At 49.6% G+C, this 17,995-nt stretch overlaps 5 protein-coding genes and 2 non-coding genes across 7 annotated transcripts; 3 read left to right on the forward strand and 4 right to left on the reverse strand.

Annotated features, from left to right (window-relative positions):
- Positions 1-268: 268 nt before the first annotated feature.
- On the reverse strand, positions 269-1,735 carry BDW70DRAFT_127193 (uncharacterized protein). Its single transcript, XM_073735230.1, has one exon. The coding sequence runs from the start codon at positions 1,395-1,397 to the stop codon at positions 918-920; it is 480 nt and encodes a 159-aa protein (XP_073600866.1). The 5' UTR covers positions 1,398-1,735; the 3' UTR covers positions 269-917.
- Positions 1,736-2,773: 1,038 nt separating this feature from the next.
- Positions 2,774-5,794, forward strand: BDW70DRAFT_127194 (putative TBC domain protein). Its single transcript, XM_073735231.1, has 2 exons — positions 2,774-4,963; positions 5,017-5,794. The coding sequence occupies exons 1-2, from the start codon at positions 3,347-3,349 to the stop codon at positions 5,623-5,625; spliced, it is 2,226 nt and encodes a 741-aa protein (XP_073600867.1). The 5' UTR covers positions 2,774-3,346; the 3' UTR covers positions 5,626-5,794.
- A 352-nt stretch (positions 5,795-6,146) lies between these two features.
- On the forward strand, positions 6,147-9,496 carry BDW70DRAFT_127195 (uncharacterized protein). Its single transcript, XM_073735232.1, has one exon. It carries the CDS (start codon positions 6,484-6,486, stop codon positions 9,133-9,135), a length of 2,652 nt encoding a protein of 883 aa, XP_073600868.1. The 5' UTR covers positions 6,147-6,483; the 3' UTR covers positions 9,136-9,496.
- Positions 9,497-10,551: 1,055 nt separating this feature from the next.
- On the forward strand, positions 10,552-10,655 carry BDW70DRAFT_t28. The gene has a single exon. It is a non-coding gene; the product is annotated as a tRNA-Phe (tRNA).
- A 1,091-nt stretch (positions 10,656-11,746) lies between these two features.
- Positions 11,747-13,319, reverse strand: BDW70DRAFT_146952 (kinase-like domain-containing protein; the record flags this gene model as incomplete). The annotated part of the gene is made up of 7 exons (XM_073738648.1): positions 11,747-12,043; positions 12,096-12,226; positions 12,292-12,388; positions 12,424-12,506; positions 12,559-12,788; positions 12,931-13,116; positions 13,246-13,319. 7 exons carry the CDS (start codon positions 13,317-13,319, stop codon positions 11,747-11,749), a joined length of 1,098 nt encoding a protein of 365 aa, XP_073600869.1.
- A 2,534-nt stretch (positions 13,320-15,853) lies between these two features.
- On the reverse strand, positions 15,854-17,433 carry BDW70DRAFT_127201 (ATP phosphoribosyltransferase). Its single transcript, XM_073735233.1, has 5 exons — positions 17,259-17,433; positions 17,167-17,201; positions 16,565-17,062; positions 16,374-16,511; positions 15,854-16,311 (listed from the first exon to the last, which is right to left on the reverse strand). Exons 1-5 carry the CDS (start codon positions 17,273-17,275, stop codon positions 16,076-16,078), a joined length of 924 nt encoding a protein of 307 aa, XP_073600870.1. The 5' UTR covers positions 17,276-17,433; the 3' UTR covers positions 15,854-16,075.
- Positions 17,434-17,787: 354 nt separating this feature from the next.
- Positions 17,788-17,874, reverse strand: BDW70DRAFT_t31. Its single transcript has one exon. It is a non-coding gene; the product is annotated as a tRNA-Asn (tRNA).
- Between the last annotated feature and the right edge of the window lie 121 nt (positions 17,875-17,995).

Below are 17,995 nucleotides of genomic sequence, written 5' to 3' on the forward strand. Positions count from 1 at the left end.
GCCTTTTGCCGAGCCGTCATTCGAAGCTTGATACCGTTAGAGTTCTTCGGGGTTGGTGAACAGGGCATTACCCACCAGAAGATGATCCTCGGCCATGTGGATAGATTTATCCGCATGCGTAGATTTGAGAGTCTGAGTCTACATGAGGTTTGCGAAAGGATAAAAGTTAGCGCACCGTCTCTTACTTGGTACGAATATGAATCTAATATTCCACAGATCACCCGGATACCTTGGCTGGAGCCTGAGAGCCTACGTCAGGCTCCGTCAGAGAACAATATCTCAGCGTCTGACTTGCAAAAGCGCAGAGAGTTATTCCACGAATTTTTGTACTACCTGTTTGATTCCATACTTCTCCCACTTATACGTGGAAATTTCTATGTGACCGAATCACAAGTCCACCGGTATCGCTTATTCTATTTCCGACATGACGTTTGGCGCCGCCTTACTGCGCAGCCCTTGGCGCATCTCAGGGCTTCCATGTTTGAGGAGTTGGTACCAGAAATGGCGGAGGCACTACTATCTGGTAAAAAATCGATAGGTTACGGTTCCCTACGGCTGCTGCCGAAGACGACGGGAATTCGTCCAATTCTTAACCTGAGACGGCGTACCTTGGTTAGAAGTACATACGCTGGGAAAAACCGGTATAACCCAGCACAGAGCGTGAATTCGGCCATCGCGCCTGTCTACAGCATGCTGAATTATGAGAGAGGGCGACGAAACGACCTGCTTGGTTCAAGCATGTTCTCTGTTGGAGATATGCATTCCAGGCTGAAGATGTTCAAAGAGTCTCTGATGAGCAGGAGCTGGGATCAACGAAAACGGCTTTATTTCGTGAAGCTGGATATCCGGTCCTGTTTTGATACTATACCGCAGGCGAAGATAGTGCGTTTGGTTGAGAAGCTGGTCTCCGAGGAAAACTACCATTGGATGAAATACGTGGAAATGAGGCTTGCAAGCGAGTTTGACAACATGTGGCCGCTGCGAAAACCGCAGCAGCGCAGAACATGGTCAAAGTACCTCCAAAGGGTTGGCCCAGTTGGCAGGCCAGAGCATCTGGCGGACGCTATCACCAATGGAAGCGTAGTGGGACGAAGGAATACCGTCTTGGTCGACACAATCGCGCAGAAGGAGTACAACGGCGAGGGCCTGCTTGACATTCTCAACGAGCACATCCGGAACAATCTCGTCAAGATAGGCAAGAAGTATTTCCGCCAGCGCAAAGGTATCCCGCAGGGCTCGGTGCTGTCTAGTCTTTTGTGCAGTTTACTGTACGCTGAAATGGAGCGGAATGTGCTTGGTTTCCTACAAACGGACGACGCCCTGCTCCTTCGTTTGTTAGACGACTTCCTGCTGATAACCTTGGATTCTGGCCTCGCAATGGATTTCCTTCGAGTCATGGTCCGAGGACAGCCAGATTATGGCATTTCCGTCAACCCAGCGAAAAGCCTAGTAAATTTCGCGGCGGTTGTAGACGGGGCGCAAATTCCGCAACTTGTTGACACGCCACTCTTCCCTTATTGCGGCAGTCTCATCGACACACGAACTCTGGAAATCTTCAAAGACCAGGATCGAATGCTCGAGGGTGCGGATTCTGCGGGTGTCGCTCTCAGCGATTCCCTGTCGATTGACTCCACGCGAACCCCCGGACGGTCCTTCTACCGGAAAGTTCTTGCATCGATAAAGCAATTCATGCACCCAATGTACCTGGACTCGACGCACAACTCGCTACCCGCGGTACTACTAAACGTTTATAAGTCCTTCGTCACGGCCGCGATGAAGATGTACCGATACACTCGGTCACTGCCGGGCCGGGCGCGACCTCGACCCGAGGTTGTGGTCCGCACAATCCACGATGCAACGCAGCTGGGATACCGACTGATCCGTGGCCGGCATGGTCTGTGCAGGGTCACGCATCCTCAGCTGCGGTATTTAGGGGGAGCGGCGTTTCAATTTGTGTTGGGGCGGAAACAGACACAGTACGCGGGCGTGCTGCGTTGGCTGGACGGGACGCTGGCGGAAGCGCGGCAGAGCGTTGGCAACAGTGCTTTGCTGGCACAAGCGGTGCAGAGAGGGAATCGGACGTATAGAGAGTGGCGGTTTTGACCTTGCTCCTTACAGCTTGAGAGAAATTAAAATAGAAAGACTGTCCGACTATGCAGGCATTGCAGACATTGCTGGGCCGGTGGAATGGCGAACTCAATGAAGGGAGCCAAGGGGTCGGTATCTACAGCGTAGCATTTACCATACAGCAGGGCGGGATGGACTTCGGTCTTCCCCCAAGATCACCAGTGAGGTCCTTCCAGTTAACAATAATCAAATGAGATTATACCTATCCATGGTCAGTGTGTGGTCTGAGCAGACATTCCCACGGATCAGGTTTAATGGGACGACAAGCTCAGTGGTCGAGCAGACAGGGGGTGGCAATCTCTTTATCAATATCAACAAACAAACAATTTCGCTGCAACATTCTTCCTTTTTAGACCTTTTAGACCTTTTAGACCTTATACACTGTTGTTGTGGTGGTGGTCTTTTATTTCACGACAAACCCCAAAGCCACACCTGTGGATCATTGGTGGCGTGCCTTGGAACAGCCGCTCGCTCCTTCATCTCGACGACGGAAGACGTCGCGACTCCGCAGTGCCTTGTCCCTAAACCGGTTTGATGCTGATCGCCGCGTGCAGCGAATGAAATGAGGAGTCTGGACCGGATGTCAGCCTAAATACCAACGTTTCTCAAAAGCCATTGGCCGATTTGCAATAATCTCTGCCTCAGGCGCTCATATCGGTGGCCGGACTAGACCCTTTTGACTGCGTTCGGCAGAGAACCTGGAATTCGCGCCTCCAACGCAGTCGGTGATGGAATCATCCCAGCTTCATATCTTCGCTCTTTTCGTCTTTCCTTGCTTTTTTCACTCGCTCTTCCGTCGATAACTCCTCCAACTGCCTTCCTTCGCTTGCGTCGATCTTTCTTTCTTTTCTACTTCACATCTTCTACCTATCCCAGCCCACTCGCTCCTCCCTTTCCGTCTCGAGTCTCACCTCTTTAAGTTGATCAAACCCCTGTTCACCTTTCGCTCCACTGGCGTCATAACGCGCTGTGCACCGCTGTCTTTCCTGCCCTAGATATCAGTCCTGGTTATCGACTGGTAAATTAATGGCCCTGTGCCTCTTTGTGGAATATTAGTACAGCGTGGTTGGGGCCATCGAGTCCCCGCTAGTCCTTCTTTTCTATTGCTGCCGGTCCGCATTCTTCTTGTCTACACCGACGCGATTGATCGCTTATTTTACTACACCATATTCTATTCGACTATTTAACTACAGCACGCCTACCGTGGTTGACCGACGAAATGGCGGCCGTTTTGACTGCACCGAACTCGCCTCCTGAACTGTCCGGATCCAAGTCGTCCAAGTCCTCCTCTTATCGATCGTCCTCGCGCATGTCCAGTCCAGATGGGGTGTTTACAGATATTGGGAATTTTGAAGAGATTGGGCTAGAGGATGAATCGATGCCGTACCTGGAATCATCTGTCCCTCATGGGCGGGCCCCCGGGGTCGCGCGGTCCTCAACAGCCAGGATACTCGCGAAGTCTCCGGTCTCGACAACCCGTGATTTATTATCGGCTGCTTCAAGGAAACCGTATACATCCCAGGGACGGCCCGGTCCTAGGCTGATGACCGCCTCGCGCGACCTGCAAACCCCGCGGCCTTCATCAAAAACACGTCGCAATCGATCGGCTTCGCCTCTTAGGCCATCACAGTCTCCCGGCATTTCCTCGTCTCCATCAAGCCAAACCCTGTCTCCATCTGCCGTTAATGCTCGACCACTTAACCGAAAGCCGTCTTGGCAGCGCAGCCGTAAGTCGCTGAAGGAGCTGGAGGCGGAATATCACGACTCAGATGACGAGCTTCCCGAAGATGCTAGCTTATGGAATATCCCCATTTCCCCGCGGCCAGTTGAGGATCGTGCTCCCTCTAGAGACCACAGCCCTAACCGCAGTCCTGGGCCGCAACCTTTCCCTCTATCACATTCAGTCTCTGAGGCTGCTGTTGCCGCCGGTCCCCCTCGACGATCGCCCGCTACTTCTCGAGCAAACCGCCAGATGGCCCGATCTAGCTCGGCTGGTCCCGAACGCGGCCAGATTTCTCCTCGCAATCCTCGACTCTACTCTTACAATAGCATGATGTCCGACTTATCTGAAGAGGCCAAGAACCTCACCCAGGCGCTAGAATTCCACGCTGATGAGAACGATCGCAAGCGCGGAGATAGCCTTCGGAGCGGGAACTCCTCGCTGAGATCCAGTGATGAATCCAAACGTGACTCCAAGTCACCGATTGAACTGCCGCCTGTTCAAAAGTCCAACATCATGATCGACCCACTACCCATTAGTAAGGAGAAGGAAAAGGTCCTCTCCCGTACCCGTCCCAGCTGGCTTCCTCCTAAGGATCAAAAGGAGGAAAGGCGCCATCTTAGAGAATACAAGAAAATGATGGAACAGTCTCGGGAAGCAGACAAACGGAAAGCCGCACAGGCGGCTTCGGCCAAATGCGAGCGGGACAACACTCGCGATACACTTCAACAGATCTGGGATGATTATGTCTATCCCAACTGGACCAGGGCCATTGGCGAGCCCCGCACTCGCGAGCTGTGGTGGCGGGGTATACCCTCCCGAATCCGAGGACAGACTTGGAATCGTGCCATCGGCAATGAGCTGGCTCTTTCTGATGAATCTTACAATAAAGCCCTCAAGCGGGCGAAAGATGCACGCGCCAAGTCTGAGGGCGATTCGGGCGAGAGCAACAAAAAGATGATGCAGTGGTTTGATGCTATCCAGGCTGATGTTTCCAAGGCTTTCCCTGAACTGAACCTATTCCAAGAAGGCGGCCCTCTGCGTGAAACATTGGTGGATGTGTTGGAGGCGTATGCGATGTATCGGAGTGATGTTGGGTATTTGACTGGCCTTCATGTCAGTTTCCTACCGTTTGCAAACAGATAAACTTCAAGGCTAACTAATCGCAGACCATTGCCGCACTCCTTGTGCTCCAATTCCCAACACCCTCTTCCGCTTTTTGCGCCATGGCCAACGCGCTTAACCGTCCCCTACCCGTTGCATTTATGACCATGGACCATGGAGCCATCGGTCGAACTTTCTCGCTAGCATCTGCTACACTTCGCTACAAGTTCCCTCGTCTGGCCACTCATCTTTATGAAACTCTGCGACTATCCGACGAAGAGATTTTTGAGAGCATGTTCCGGTCACTGCTTACCAACGGCCTCGACTTGGAACGCCTCAGCCGTGTCTGGGATTGCTGGGTCTTTGAAGGCGATCGCATATTTATTCGTGCTGCCGTTGCAATCCTTGGCTGCCTACAGACGCAGCTGTTTGGTTTTACCAAGCCAGATGACCAAAGTCGTTTGGCAGTGAAGAACATTCTTGCGTGGGGACCACACGATATCGGAACCAAACCCAAGGAACGTCGAAGCGCACCCGCAGCTCCTATAGCCGGCTTTGCGGGCGGTCTCGTCAGTGCCGCTGCCGGCGATTACTGGATTCTGACATCTGCAGGTGATGAAGATGGATTCATAAGTGAGATGCGCGAGGCGGGTAAGGTTCAACCACGGGCCTAGCATTATATACATTTGTTCAAGCAGCAGTCGTTTCCATAAATAGCATAGTATGAAGCATTCTTATTCAAGTACTACAAGCAGCTGAGCTCGTGGAGTCGTTCCCAGACTCATTATTTATGACCCAGCTGTGCAATAACATTGTGAATATCAACTAGGCTTTTTACAGTCACAAGCGCTGTGTAATTCAATAGTTATTTTACAGTGCCTATGGATAAAACCTCGTCTTTCCCGTGCATCTCGTTCATATCCGTCTTCAACACCAGCAGATGTCAGGTTTTGAGTAATTGAGGGCATGGATGCAGAGAGTAAGTGGATTAAGCTCTGTTACTCGTACTCGTACTCGTATACCGTAGGCTTGGCATTTGCTTATTTATTGCAGTATTGATTACTCAGTCGCACTGTGACATGACATCACTATTATCGATAAGCAGTATCACATGATCTTGATCGCCTCGCCGGCCGAGGCAGCTTAATCTGACTAGAAGGGCCTATTTTGAAGAGTTTCAGCGCAAACATCGTGAAGTTGATCCACCCGCAGAGACAGAGCAATCGCAAAATGACGGGTCTACCCAGCATCAGCCCACCGGAATCATTCCCCAATCGTACATACATGCGTGCGACCTTGGGCAGAGCTGCTTCCGGGGGACCCGAAAAGAAGGCTGTGCAGTGGACCCTTTCTTTTTCTGCTACGATCCTTGTTCGTCCATCGTATTCGTCCTCTTCTTCTTCGCCTCCTAAAACCTTCCCCTTCCCGATTGGCATTATCATTCTTAACGTCATATCCTTATTATTCTTATCTGCCGGTTGTCCTACCTTGGTTTGTCCCGGTCCTGGGATGTCTTCTCCATTCCCGCTACTATGTGTCCGTTACCTCATCCGGATGCTGATGCTAATGCCATTGCCTCCCCCAATGGCCGTCTGAGTGTCTATGCTGGCGGGGAGTTGAGCCCCTCTGATAGCGAGGATGCGGGTTTAGGTGGTTCGCATTACTCCTCTGGTGGCATTGGTGCAGCTGGGACTGGGATTGCCGACCTTGACGATGCTGACGACGCTGACGAAGCTGACGATGTGATCGGAGTCAGCATGGGATATGATCAGACTCGGCTCAAGTCTCGTACAACGCCTGCTGAAGAGAAGACGCGCATCATGGAGCGCAATGGCGGATATTGCGGGGATGAAGGGCTCTTTGTGGCGGACATTACAGAGGAACCGGAATCGCTGGCGGATGATGGTCATCAGGATAAGGATGAAAATTGGAGGGCTCCGGCTGGGAAAACCGGGGCAGCAGAGACTCCAGTTGCAAAGGCACAAAACTTGCGCACTGGATTTACACGGTCTATCTTAAAAGGTACGCTGCCGCTGCGGCCTCGCGCGTGGTCCGGTGATAGTCATACTGGTGGTCGGAGCGGGTTGAAGAAATTCTTCCCGTCGTTGCACCTCCGAGCGAGCAGTTTGTCGGTGTCTCGGTATCGCTCGCGGAGCTGGTCATCGCGGCTTAATCTTGATCAGGAGAAGGGTGGTGATGTGTCTGCGGCTCCTCAGTCACCTCAGTCACCCCAACTCTCGAACCCAAGCTCAACAGCCTCGAATGGGACGCTGGTTACTGGCACAGCGCCTGTGGAGGACCCGATCGGCGACTTGAGTCCCCTACAGGCTCCGTCCGCGCGCACTCGCGGCAAACATTCCTTTGTCGGCTCGAACCCGACGTTGCGGCGGTCGTCTTCGGACCAATCGTTATACCTGCGGGCTTCATCCACCGCGTCCTCACTCGAGCATCGTCCTCAGTACGAGCATATCCATTCGCAGACTAACAGTCGCTTTAAAGCTATCAAGGACACCTTACAGGACTCTAGCAGCCGGCTTTTGAGCATGCCGACGCTTCACTTGCAGGATTTGCGCAGCGATTGGGGATACAAGCAGTTTCTTTCTGATGCGCACCACCGCAGGACGGAGACAAATCAGACGGATGACACACTTATCTCGACAACCTCGCCGCCCCAAGCTGATGCGCATTCACCTTCCGCTATCCCGCGAGCGAAGTCGACTCGCAAAAGCGCGGCTGCGACATACCCTGTCCTTTTTGAGGCCATGAGCGAATTGACCGGAGACGTCGTGGTCATGGGTGGCTACAGGGGCTCGATTCTACGATCTGCTAAACCACCGCATCGGCAGCTCTGGGTGCCCATGAAAGTCGGGTTGAATCTCCGCAAGGTGGACCTAGAGGTCGGCCTGAATCCTGAGGACGAAGAGCGCATGGAAGAAACCGTCATTCCGGGCGGTGTTCTTTCGCACGTTGGCCCTGTCGACATTTGCCGACGGCTCCTCAAGCGGCTGCAGAAATGCGAGAATGCTGTCCGCGGCGAACTGCGCGTCCACAACTACGGCTATGACTGGCGTCTTAGCCCGCACCTTCTCTCCCGCCGCCTCATCAAGTACCTTGAGGGCCTTCCCTGCAACGCCCCAGATATACCCCCGCACAAGCGAGGCGCGTACGTGATTGCGCATAGTCTAGGTGGCCTCATCACCCGACATGCAGTAAATCAACGCCCTGAGCTCTTCGCGGGTGTTCTCTACGCAGGTGTCCCACAGCACTGCGTCAACATTCTTGGGCCTCTTCGCCATGGCGACGACGTCCTTCTTAGCTCCCGTGTGCTGACCGCTCAGGTCAACTTCACCTTTCGAACGAGCTTTGCTCTTCTTCCAGAACAGGGCCATTGCTTCATCAACAAGCGCACGAAGGAAGAATACCGCCTCAACTTCTTTGATCCAGCAGTCTGGGATGAGTTCCGCCTCTCCCCTTGCATCAACCGGCCTTTGCCCGCCCCAGGCTCGTCCAGCATTAATGTACCTTTGCGCAAACGCTTCTCTACCATGCTCTCCAACTCTTCTACGGATGACAGCATCGGTGCGGAAGACTCTACATCCGACCAATCACCGACTCCTAGCGGTCAAGGTACATCCAACTCAACTTCAGCCGCCGCCGCCGCCGCCGCTTCCAAACTTAAACCCCCCAAACCAAAAGGCGAAATTCTCCCCGGCCCGACCACGGATCCCAGGAGCTCCTCCACCACAGGTCCCAGCACTTATCCCGTAACTATTCCTTCGGCTGCTGCAAGAGATTACCTCGCCCGCACGCTGTCTGACGTTTTGGCATTCAAACACGAAACCCTTCATAGGGAAGACCACCAGAGCAGCAACAGGTACCCGCCGTTCGCAGTCCTGTTCTCTAAGTCAGTGCCCACAGTGTACGGCGCTCGGGTGAACTCTCGTGAAAGTATTAAATACGCAGATGCCTATGACGATCTGGCCTTTGCGGCCGGTGACGGGGTGTGTCTTGCCAGTGCGGCGATGTTGCCGACGGGGTATAGGGTCATCAAGGGCGGGCTTGTGAAGAGTGATAGGGGACATATTGGGTTGTTGGGTGATTTAGAAGGTGTAGGGGCTTGTTTGAAGGCGTTGGTTAAGGGGAGGAAGGAAGGTGTGGGAATCGGGGCAATGAACTCGAGCTGAACTATAATCGATCTTGTTCTTGAATATGCTCTTGGAAAGCTTCTTTCGGCTCTATTTTTGTTGGCAGTGGCTACTGGCTGGAGGTGGGGTGTTGGTGTTGGTGCTGGTGCTGGTGTTTTTCGACGGGTCTTTTTATTGCTTTGATACCCACCCTGTCATACACATACTTGCGAGAAACGTATATACATATACCCCATTCACATGAAGTAGATCGTCAGTTGACCACTACTTATCGTGTCGAGGAGGTGCTTCAAACCGCTTCAAAGGCACGTCACTGCCCTCGAGACCCTTGTACTTGACAATAACACCCACCGCATGCCGCACATATACCTGGCCAACGAGTTGTCCCCAACGACGTCCCGTGACACAAATTGCTAGACCGCAGACTCCTTTATAAAGTGTGCTAGCGGCAGAGAGGTTCAGGGGGAAGACAGGTCTACATTAAGCAGGGGCTATGCTAATGATGGGGTGTTTTACAAATGTGAAATTGTATCCTCAAGTCCCTATGGATGCTGAACTCTAAAATTGCATCGTGGCTTCCTGTGACTGTGTCATGTGTTTAGGTAGCCCTTTCATTTACTGGCTGCTGCAAGGAGAGGGGTTTTATCTAGTTACTGACTGTTGGTCTATGTATCTAGATCTTTCGTGGCTAGGTCATTAGTATTACGCAGTAGCCGCAGTTAGCCCCGATCTATCAGGTAATCTCTCACACGTACTAGTCTACCAGAAAAAATAATAAAAGCCCAATACTCAGCGCCTGGCTCTTGACAGCAACTGGTCATCAAGAGGTTGAAAAATTATTTTGCTACCTTTGTTATCATTTTACATGTAGCCATTGTACTTAACCTACGAGCCCCGTCCATGTTAGAGCAAACTAACACAACTCCAAGCAAGTCTCGTTGTCAGTAGGCTAGTGCGCAGATTTTAGCTTGGGGGGCATGAGGCACGCTGGGGACTCAAGTGTCAATTTGCCTCCCTTACCCTATATCAATGGGAACGTGGCGCAGTTATTGAAATACCACCAAGATATATCCTCTGAGACTTATACCTAGACATTCTTCAGACAGAAGATACCAAGGCAAATGAGAAGCTTCATACAGATGGCCATTTGCAGCGTATAGTGGGTTTCTTTCCCGTACCCCGAGACGCATTGGGCTCATTAATCAACTCGGCACCTCGCAGGGTAGGCACTGTTTGTCGAGCATGTGGTTGGTATATAAAATACTGTCGTGTACTATACTAGTAGTTTAACAGGTGCATATGGGTGAGTGGCTATTCTGTTTAATGAGATTGGAGTCTCGAGAAACGTTAGCTAACTATCTAAATCTTCCGAGGCAGTCAAATAGTCCATAGAACATGGCCGGAGGGTATATGTTGACTGTTATAAAACATTTAAAAGGGCATTACCCATCAAATGGGGTGATAACTCAGTTGGTATGAGTGCTAGACTGAAGATCAAACTTCATCCTAAGCCTGTTCTAGGTATCTAGAAGTCCCCGGTTCGATCCCGGGTCATCCCAACAATTTTTTTTGTCGTTTTTTTATTCTTCTAAAATCTGTATTTCTAGATACATCTTCGCACAGTGTGGATATAGGCCGGAGCGTAATCGACACAAAACAGGCTGTTGATTGTGTCACGATCCCGCGTCCCGTGATCATGAGCCAAGCTGGACTACAGAGCAGTTTTTTAGGCATGGTACTAGGAGAATAACAAGCGATCATCTCGCTTCATCGTGTACACCGGTGTACACGATGAATCAACTTCTGCCGTCCTTGACCGCCTACTCGATATTCGCCTCGTAAAGACATCCCACAATATGATTCCTCCATGTACATATTTCTCTTCTCCATGCTTAGTATTCTGAATATGAGCGCCAGGATGGTTGTTTGAATGTTCTAATTGGTTTGCCGTCATAGATTGCACCTTGCGCTATCAAGATCCAGTTTATTAGTGGCATGTTTAGAAGCAATGAACTAAGTATATCCAAATTTCCAGGACCGTTGAATGTAGCCGACTATCATTCTCATGGTAATATTTATATGCAACAAATTCGATTTACGTATGACAACATATAGTATCAGCAGAGGTCTTACCTCAATATGGTCGAGAAAGACAAGCCGAATTGAAGGCTTTAGCAAGCGAAATTAGCTTTTTTTTTACCTTTTCTTTTCTTTATTTTTGGGACCTTAGCCGAGGCTTAGTGAATTTCCAGAGCGTGACCTGATACTGTGGGTGCGCGAGAGAGAAGCGACGAGGGTCATTTCTGACATGCAGGTCTGACTACTGACGAGTTGTAATTTTGAAAGATACAGTGCTGTACGGTGTCTGCCAAATATAGCATTTTCAGGGAGTACAAACTGGCGCAAATGTCTACAAATCGGTGTATGCAAGACCGGACTCAGGATCCGCAATCAGCTTAATTCATACGTTGGTATCTAAAAGCTGCTTCGAGGGTCTAACACAAAATGGCTGTCTCGCGACTTCAAGCATTGAGTACCTTTAGGGCTGCAAATCCTTAAAAGCACTTAAGTAACAGATCAACAAGCGTGCGACTTTTCCAAGAATAAGAAAAATCTCACCCTCGGCAGACTTTCGTGACTGACGAATATTTCAGTGCTGGAATCCATCTGACATGAACTGTGTCTGAAGTAGATCTCTTGCTGGCAGTCGTTCGCGAGGGTTTATTCGTAACATAAGTAAAAGGAATGATGCCAGGGCCTCCACACTCTCAGCACCAAAGCTATCCGGTAACCTATCCCTCAGATGTGCGGTGAATTTCTCATTCCTTAGGCTGTTTGAACCAAGCCTCTGATCGATAACATAGCAGTGGTCATTGTCTATATCACCGCGTGTGAGGCCGAATGTATCCAGGGGGAACAGTGGCTCATTCGTTGCCAATTCAAATAGCTTCCAGAAGGATTAGAAAGTGAAGGCAGGTTCCAACAGAGCTTTAACATACTAAACAACCTAGGGACCAGATGTCTATAGTATCATCTATGGCTGCGTCTCCGGTATGTCGTCGTATCAGCCCAGGTGCACGCAACGCCAGAGGTGTGACTGGTTGCTGGTTACAGCGTTTGATATATTGAGCTGATATTGTATGCGAAGTCTTAGCCAAGCTGACCACACAAAATATATGATTAGCTGTATCTTACCTCCGCCCAAATCCCCGATCTTAACCTCGATTGTTGAGAAATGCCAATCATCCAACTGGCCCCGGCGCCTTTGCGTAGGGACTAAGTATTCGGGGCGCTGTCATCTTCAGTCACTCCTTTTAACCACTTGACGGGACCGAATTCAGGAGGCTGTAATAAGTCCTCCATGTTCGTGGTTCCGGAAATTGAAAAAAGAATGTTTGCTGGTTGAAGATCTGCATTAAGCTGTAAGACAGCCGCTTACACCACCTGAGAGCTCCGGCATACCACAATGGACGATGCCCAGATGATGAAGAAAGTCGAGGCCCAACAGAATTTGACGGGAAATAGCTCGAATGTAGCCTGCTTCTTGCGTTTTCCCACTGATTGTCTTTCCTCCCCCATCGGATATCATCACCGGGAAGATAAGACACAAGTGAGTTCCATTCGGTCCTGTATGGTAAAAATGATCGAGTAGGTCAATTACATGTCTCTTTCCAGGTGGCCCATGCCAGAGTCTGACAGGGTTAGAAGGATAGAAAGCTCTCTGTTGTTTTCCGACGCTTCTGCTTTTATGATTTTCAATACGACCTGTTGCAGGCCGCTTCAAAGTGCCTGCTATTCTTATCCCAGTACTGTACTTGACAGGAGAGAACTCACGTCTGTTGGTCATTTGCCAGCCATACCGTTGAGTATTGGCCGAAAGCTAGCTTTCCAATGACCTCGTATCTTTGGTGAAACACGTCATGAAGGTGCACTGGATGATAACCACCAGGACGATACTCCTCAACGGGCTCTACCACGTCGTAGATTCTTTCGAAGCGGCGCATCGTGAATGCCAGGTAGCTATGAGTGAGAGATAGAAGTTCAATTGCTGTATTTAAGCCCACAACGATGTAGTAAGGGGTCAAAGAGAGAGTTCCCTGAGCATATTCCATAGCAAACATAAGAAGTCGGTCAAGTCATGTGACATACTTCCTTGTGTCAGCGATCCATCTGGTTGGGGTCTCCGCCGTTGGTCCACTCCAAAATACTTTGGAGTAGATCATCTATTATTATCCACCGACTCGGTCTACAGAGGTACAAGCAATTGGTTACTTTAACAACTAGGTCGTATCCATTGGCCCCATCCGATACTGACGGAAGCTCTCCATCCTGCGTTTACTGACACCGATCTAGTAGCACCATCAACAATGAGTTACCACCGAAAAAAAAAAAAATGAATGTCAGCCTCTTTCTATACATAGAACCTTCACTGCCGAGAAACAATGTGGCAGGTAGTAATGCTTATGTTAGCGCCTGCCAAATCTATAGGTTTGTAGTATTCCCACCCCACCGGCCTCGTCTTTCATTCTCTTTATCCCCCTTCACGTTCAACCAGAACAGTGACACTACATTACCCACCGTCATGGTTCTCCCTGTTGAGTTCGAGCCTCCTACGATTTACTCCACCCGGCCGGAGACGAGAGCTGAAATTGAAAAGCTAGTCTGAAAGCACTATCAGGATAGTTTGCTAGGTAAAAATGGGAAGATTTATAATGAGTTAAGTTGTGATGTGAGTATACTTTGTCACTGGCAAAGCTTCCTAATCGGCAACTTCCATACCAGCACTCACAGTGGTGACGCGAAGGAGCGTTGTACGGTCGAATATCATGCCGGAGACAGCGTAGAGACACAGCGTTTATACCGCGAGCGTGGATCAGCGTACACATATATGAAGTGGTGAGTTTTATGTACATAACTCATCAAAGGTTTATTCTGATGAAAGCTAGATTGAAAGATGGAGGTCTTCCAAGGTCTTCCATGGAGGGTTTCCAGTAAGAGAGCAGATCTTGGAGGAACCTTACCTGACTATGACACGTATTGCATCGACTTTTGTAGTCTTTGGTGATACTGTTCTTTGTACTCTGCAAGGCAGAGGGCTTGAAGGTTATTAGCAATGAAATGAATTACAAAAGAGGAATGGTTTGTTGTATTCCATCTGCATTATATTTCCCTGTAAATGTCCGGAAACGAACCTCTACGCTCTATTTCTTTGAACCTACATCAACCTAAAGAAAGCTAATCTCTAATTGGCATTGTCTCAGTAGAGTTGCTAGTTCAGCCGAACAAACGTTTTTTACTCTGCGAAGAACTCCTTGGGAGGTTCAGACCGGGGAGTAGAGAGGCAAAATTGAAAACTAAACCTCTGCCTTGAACACAATTCTATTTCCCTCCTGGTGAGGGAATGAGGCACCACATGTTACGTTGTTCCTCAACAAAGTCCTCAGGCATCAAGCCTCGGCACATGGGTAGCCTACAATAAGCCATGGTTATATTTCCAGTCTGTGCTGGCACCTCCCATTGACAGGACGTGGTCATGGATATGCATGCATTGCCTGAAAGGCACTTATGGTTGAACTGATTGCAATGCGAATGCTACTACTACAGTTAGTACATATATTTGATGTTAATCATGTCACTACTTTTCTCAAATGATTTATGAGCAGACTCATAATTGCCTGACCACCTTGGACCTCTTTGACGAAACAACGGGCCATGCTGACTATTCCATCTCGATTGACAGGAATCTCGGATTTTGGTCGTTGTGTCTCCGCCTGAGATCCAAGCCATGTTAACGCAACATCACATGCCATTATTAGCGTTGTATACATCTGTGTGTCCACTTGCCATACCTGCCACTTGCTGTATTTTATCACTGCTTTGTTAAGTGGAAGATCAGGACAGTAATTCTCCAATAATACTGCGGGCTTGGTACGGCAATAAGGGCGGAGAACCGGCTGATGAATTCATTGTTGATAGCTAGCCTGGGGAGACAGTATTGGAAGAAAGTTTGATACTATAATGGACAAATCGACTGGGATGAGGATGATTAGGAGTTTTTCATTGCTTTTCAAGCCATTGTTACTCTTCTGAGAGTTGTTCTCAAGTCTCATCAGATATGTCATCATGGGTCTCAAAGCCAAGTCCCTTTTTCATAAGATTAACGAGGCGCTTTAGACAATGTGTCCGGAGCTTGTGGTTTTTCTTCCCTACAGGATCCTGATTTCGAGTTTGGGTCTCTTGCCCTTGCCTATGCCTGGTAGGCTGCTCCACGTTATTAGCAGATTCCCTATTACCGTCCGATATTTACTGTCTCGAATTGCTGCCGAAGATCATGCTGCAAACGACCATTGATTGAGGCCACAGTACTGGCATTGTCGAGCCGAACCCGGTTGTTTTGGGATACTCTCCGGTGTCCAACGTCCTCAAGCTTTCGTTTGAAGATCTTTGCTAGAGCACACTTGAGGCTAACACCACATCTTGTTCTGTCATCCTTGAAGGTGTCCGGTGGTCCTTTAAGGTGACCTTCCACTCAATCAGGTACTGAATGCAGATCCGCCCATAGTACACCTTCATAATACAAATATTCACAGATCAATGTTTCTCTGCCACTAAAGCATATATGAGCTAGCGTCTTGGCAATACCTTTGAAAGAAACTAGTAATAATCCAGAATGTGGATTCCAAAGTGTGAAGCTGATTTCGCAATCAACTGTATAGTGCATCTAAATCGATTGTATTCCAGCCTCGTTTTTCTTATTAGCTCCACGAACTCTTAAAACCAGTAAGACAAAAGACGATGAACAACCAGTATTCGTCGCATATATCATATATTACCAAGCCCAAGAATAGTCTAAATCGGATAACAACCCTATTTTAGATCGGATGAAATGGATAGGGTCTATGTAGGCAGCCAAAAGAGGACAAATCAGGAATCAAATGAAGTCAAATCATGAAGGGCGTGCATGAAGGTTAAAAAGAAACTAATCCGTCCGCGAGTTGGCGATGCTCAAAACCAAAATATCCGTCGCGCCAACCTTGGTCAACTCATCCATCACCGTCGCAATCTGCTTTTTCTCGACCATAGAGCTAACGGCCACCCAGCCGTCCTCTTCCAGCGCCGTTACAGTTGGCGCGCGCTTGCCCGGCGTGATACTGCTGGCGGTCGAGAGGCTGTCGCGGGGGATGTTGTACTGGCAGAGGACGAATTTCTTGGCGGCTAGTGGGAAATTTGTTAGTTTGGCTATTCATATGAACGTTGCCGGAAGGGATGGGTCATACTAATGACACCGCGGATACGAGACGTGAGCAGGTCAACAAGCGGGTTCTGGGTGTTACGGTTCTTGACGAGCACAGCGGTGCTCTCGACGACGGTGTCGATGGCCTTTAGCCCAGCGGCGCGCATTGTCTCGCCGGATTCTGCCTTCCTTAGTTTCACAGGTAATAACAAGTATCTGGAGGGAGAGACATACCAACAAGGTCGACAATCCCATCGGCAACGCCGAGCGCACAAGCAGCTTCTACACTGCCCCCAACATACTTGATGTTTGTCTTCTTCTCCGCAGGACCATGCTCCTTTTCCAAGCGGGAAAAGAATTGCTCGCTCAGCGCAGTGAAGCTTGTCACGACATTCTTCCCAATCAGCTGCTCGACTTTCTGGACGTCTCCCTTCTCCGGAACCTGGACCTGCAGTTTGCACCCGCCAAACCCTAGATCGAGGATTTCTTGCACACCAGAGACCTCGCCCTCTGGAAGGCCGAGCTGGGCATCGTGCTCGGCGACCTGGTCGCGGCCGGTGATACCGAGATCGACGCGGCCCTCACCAACAAACGTCGGGATGTCAGCGGCGGGAAGGAAGATGAGGGCGATAGGCAGGTTCTTGACCAGAGCGATATCGAGGCGGTTTTCACGGCGGAATTGGATGTCGCAGCCGGAAAGGAGGTCGAGGGTCGATTGTTGAAGGCGTCCTTCTGTTCCCCTCGCGGGTTTGTTAGTCGTTCAATTTCTCCTGGAGGTCTGCGTCCCAAACGAACGAGTCAAGCGCGAGTTGGACGAATTGACTTGGGGGACTTGCTCTTGGGGACTGCGAAGAGGAGTCTTCCTTCCAGGCTGATAGTTGTTAGTACAGGGCGCACGCAAGAACCCTAGATAAAGCAATTGACTCACCTGTTAACGAGATCCATTCTGTTTCGTGAATCAGTTGACCGCGGGGTATCGGAGATTTCGGAAATGAGGAAACAGCAGCAAATAGAGAGCAGAGGAGGCTGAGTTGCGCTCGATTAAAGAATTGGTCTATAGTAGAATCCCAACTCTAGAAAAGATAATGCGCGAATCAATTCTTTGAGGAAGAAGATAGTAGGAGAGAACAAGAGACACCGAGAAGACTGAATGAATCACTCAAAGTTAGCAGCGGGGCCATATGTTGATACCTTAGGCATCATGTACCCACCTGCAGGTAGCCGACTCCATTTCTTCCGTTTTTGGGTGCGCAGCCAAAGGCTGCAGAAAATATGAGGCCCTGAAGTCAAAGACTCCAGTCAGGCACCGGGAGTTGCAACTCGCAAGAGCTGAGCCATGACGACTGTGTAGCTGGACGAGCAGCCCTATGATACTTCTCAGCACTTATATTAGTTAAAAAAAAAAAAATTATGATCTTAGAGAAAAAAAGGTGAAAGGTAAAAAAAATTAAAAAAAACGTTCCCGGTGAGGATCGAACTCACAACCTCTCGATGACCGAATAATAGTAACAGTCGAACGCGCTAACCAATTGCGCCACGGAAACATTTATTGTTGTTTTACCAATAATCATTAATCCTATAAGGCAGCGGTGCACAATGTATAATTATCATTTCTCCATGCATAGCTCTTAGCAAGAATGGTAACAGAAAGCATCATGGCTGTAC

The sequence above is a fragment of the Aspergillus foveolatus genome, assembly GCF_047715535.1.
Source record: "Aspergillus foveolatus strain CBS 279.81 unplaced genomic scaffold BDW70scaffold_2, whole genome shotgun sequence".
Taxonomy (NCBI): domain Eukaryota; kingdom Fungi; phylum Ascomycota; class Eurotiomycetes; order Eurotiales; family Aspergillaceae; genus Aspergillus; species Aspergillus foveolatus.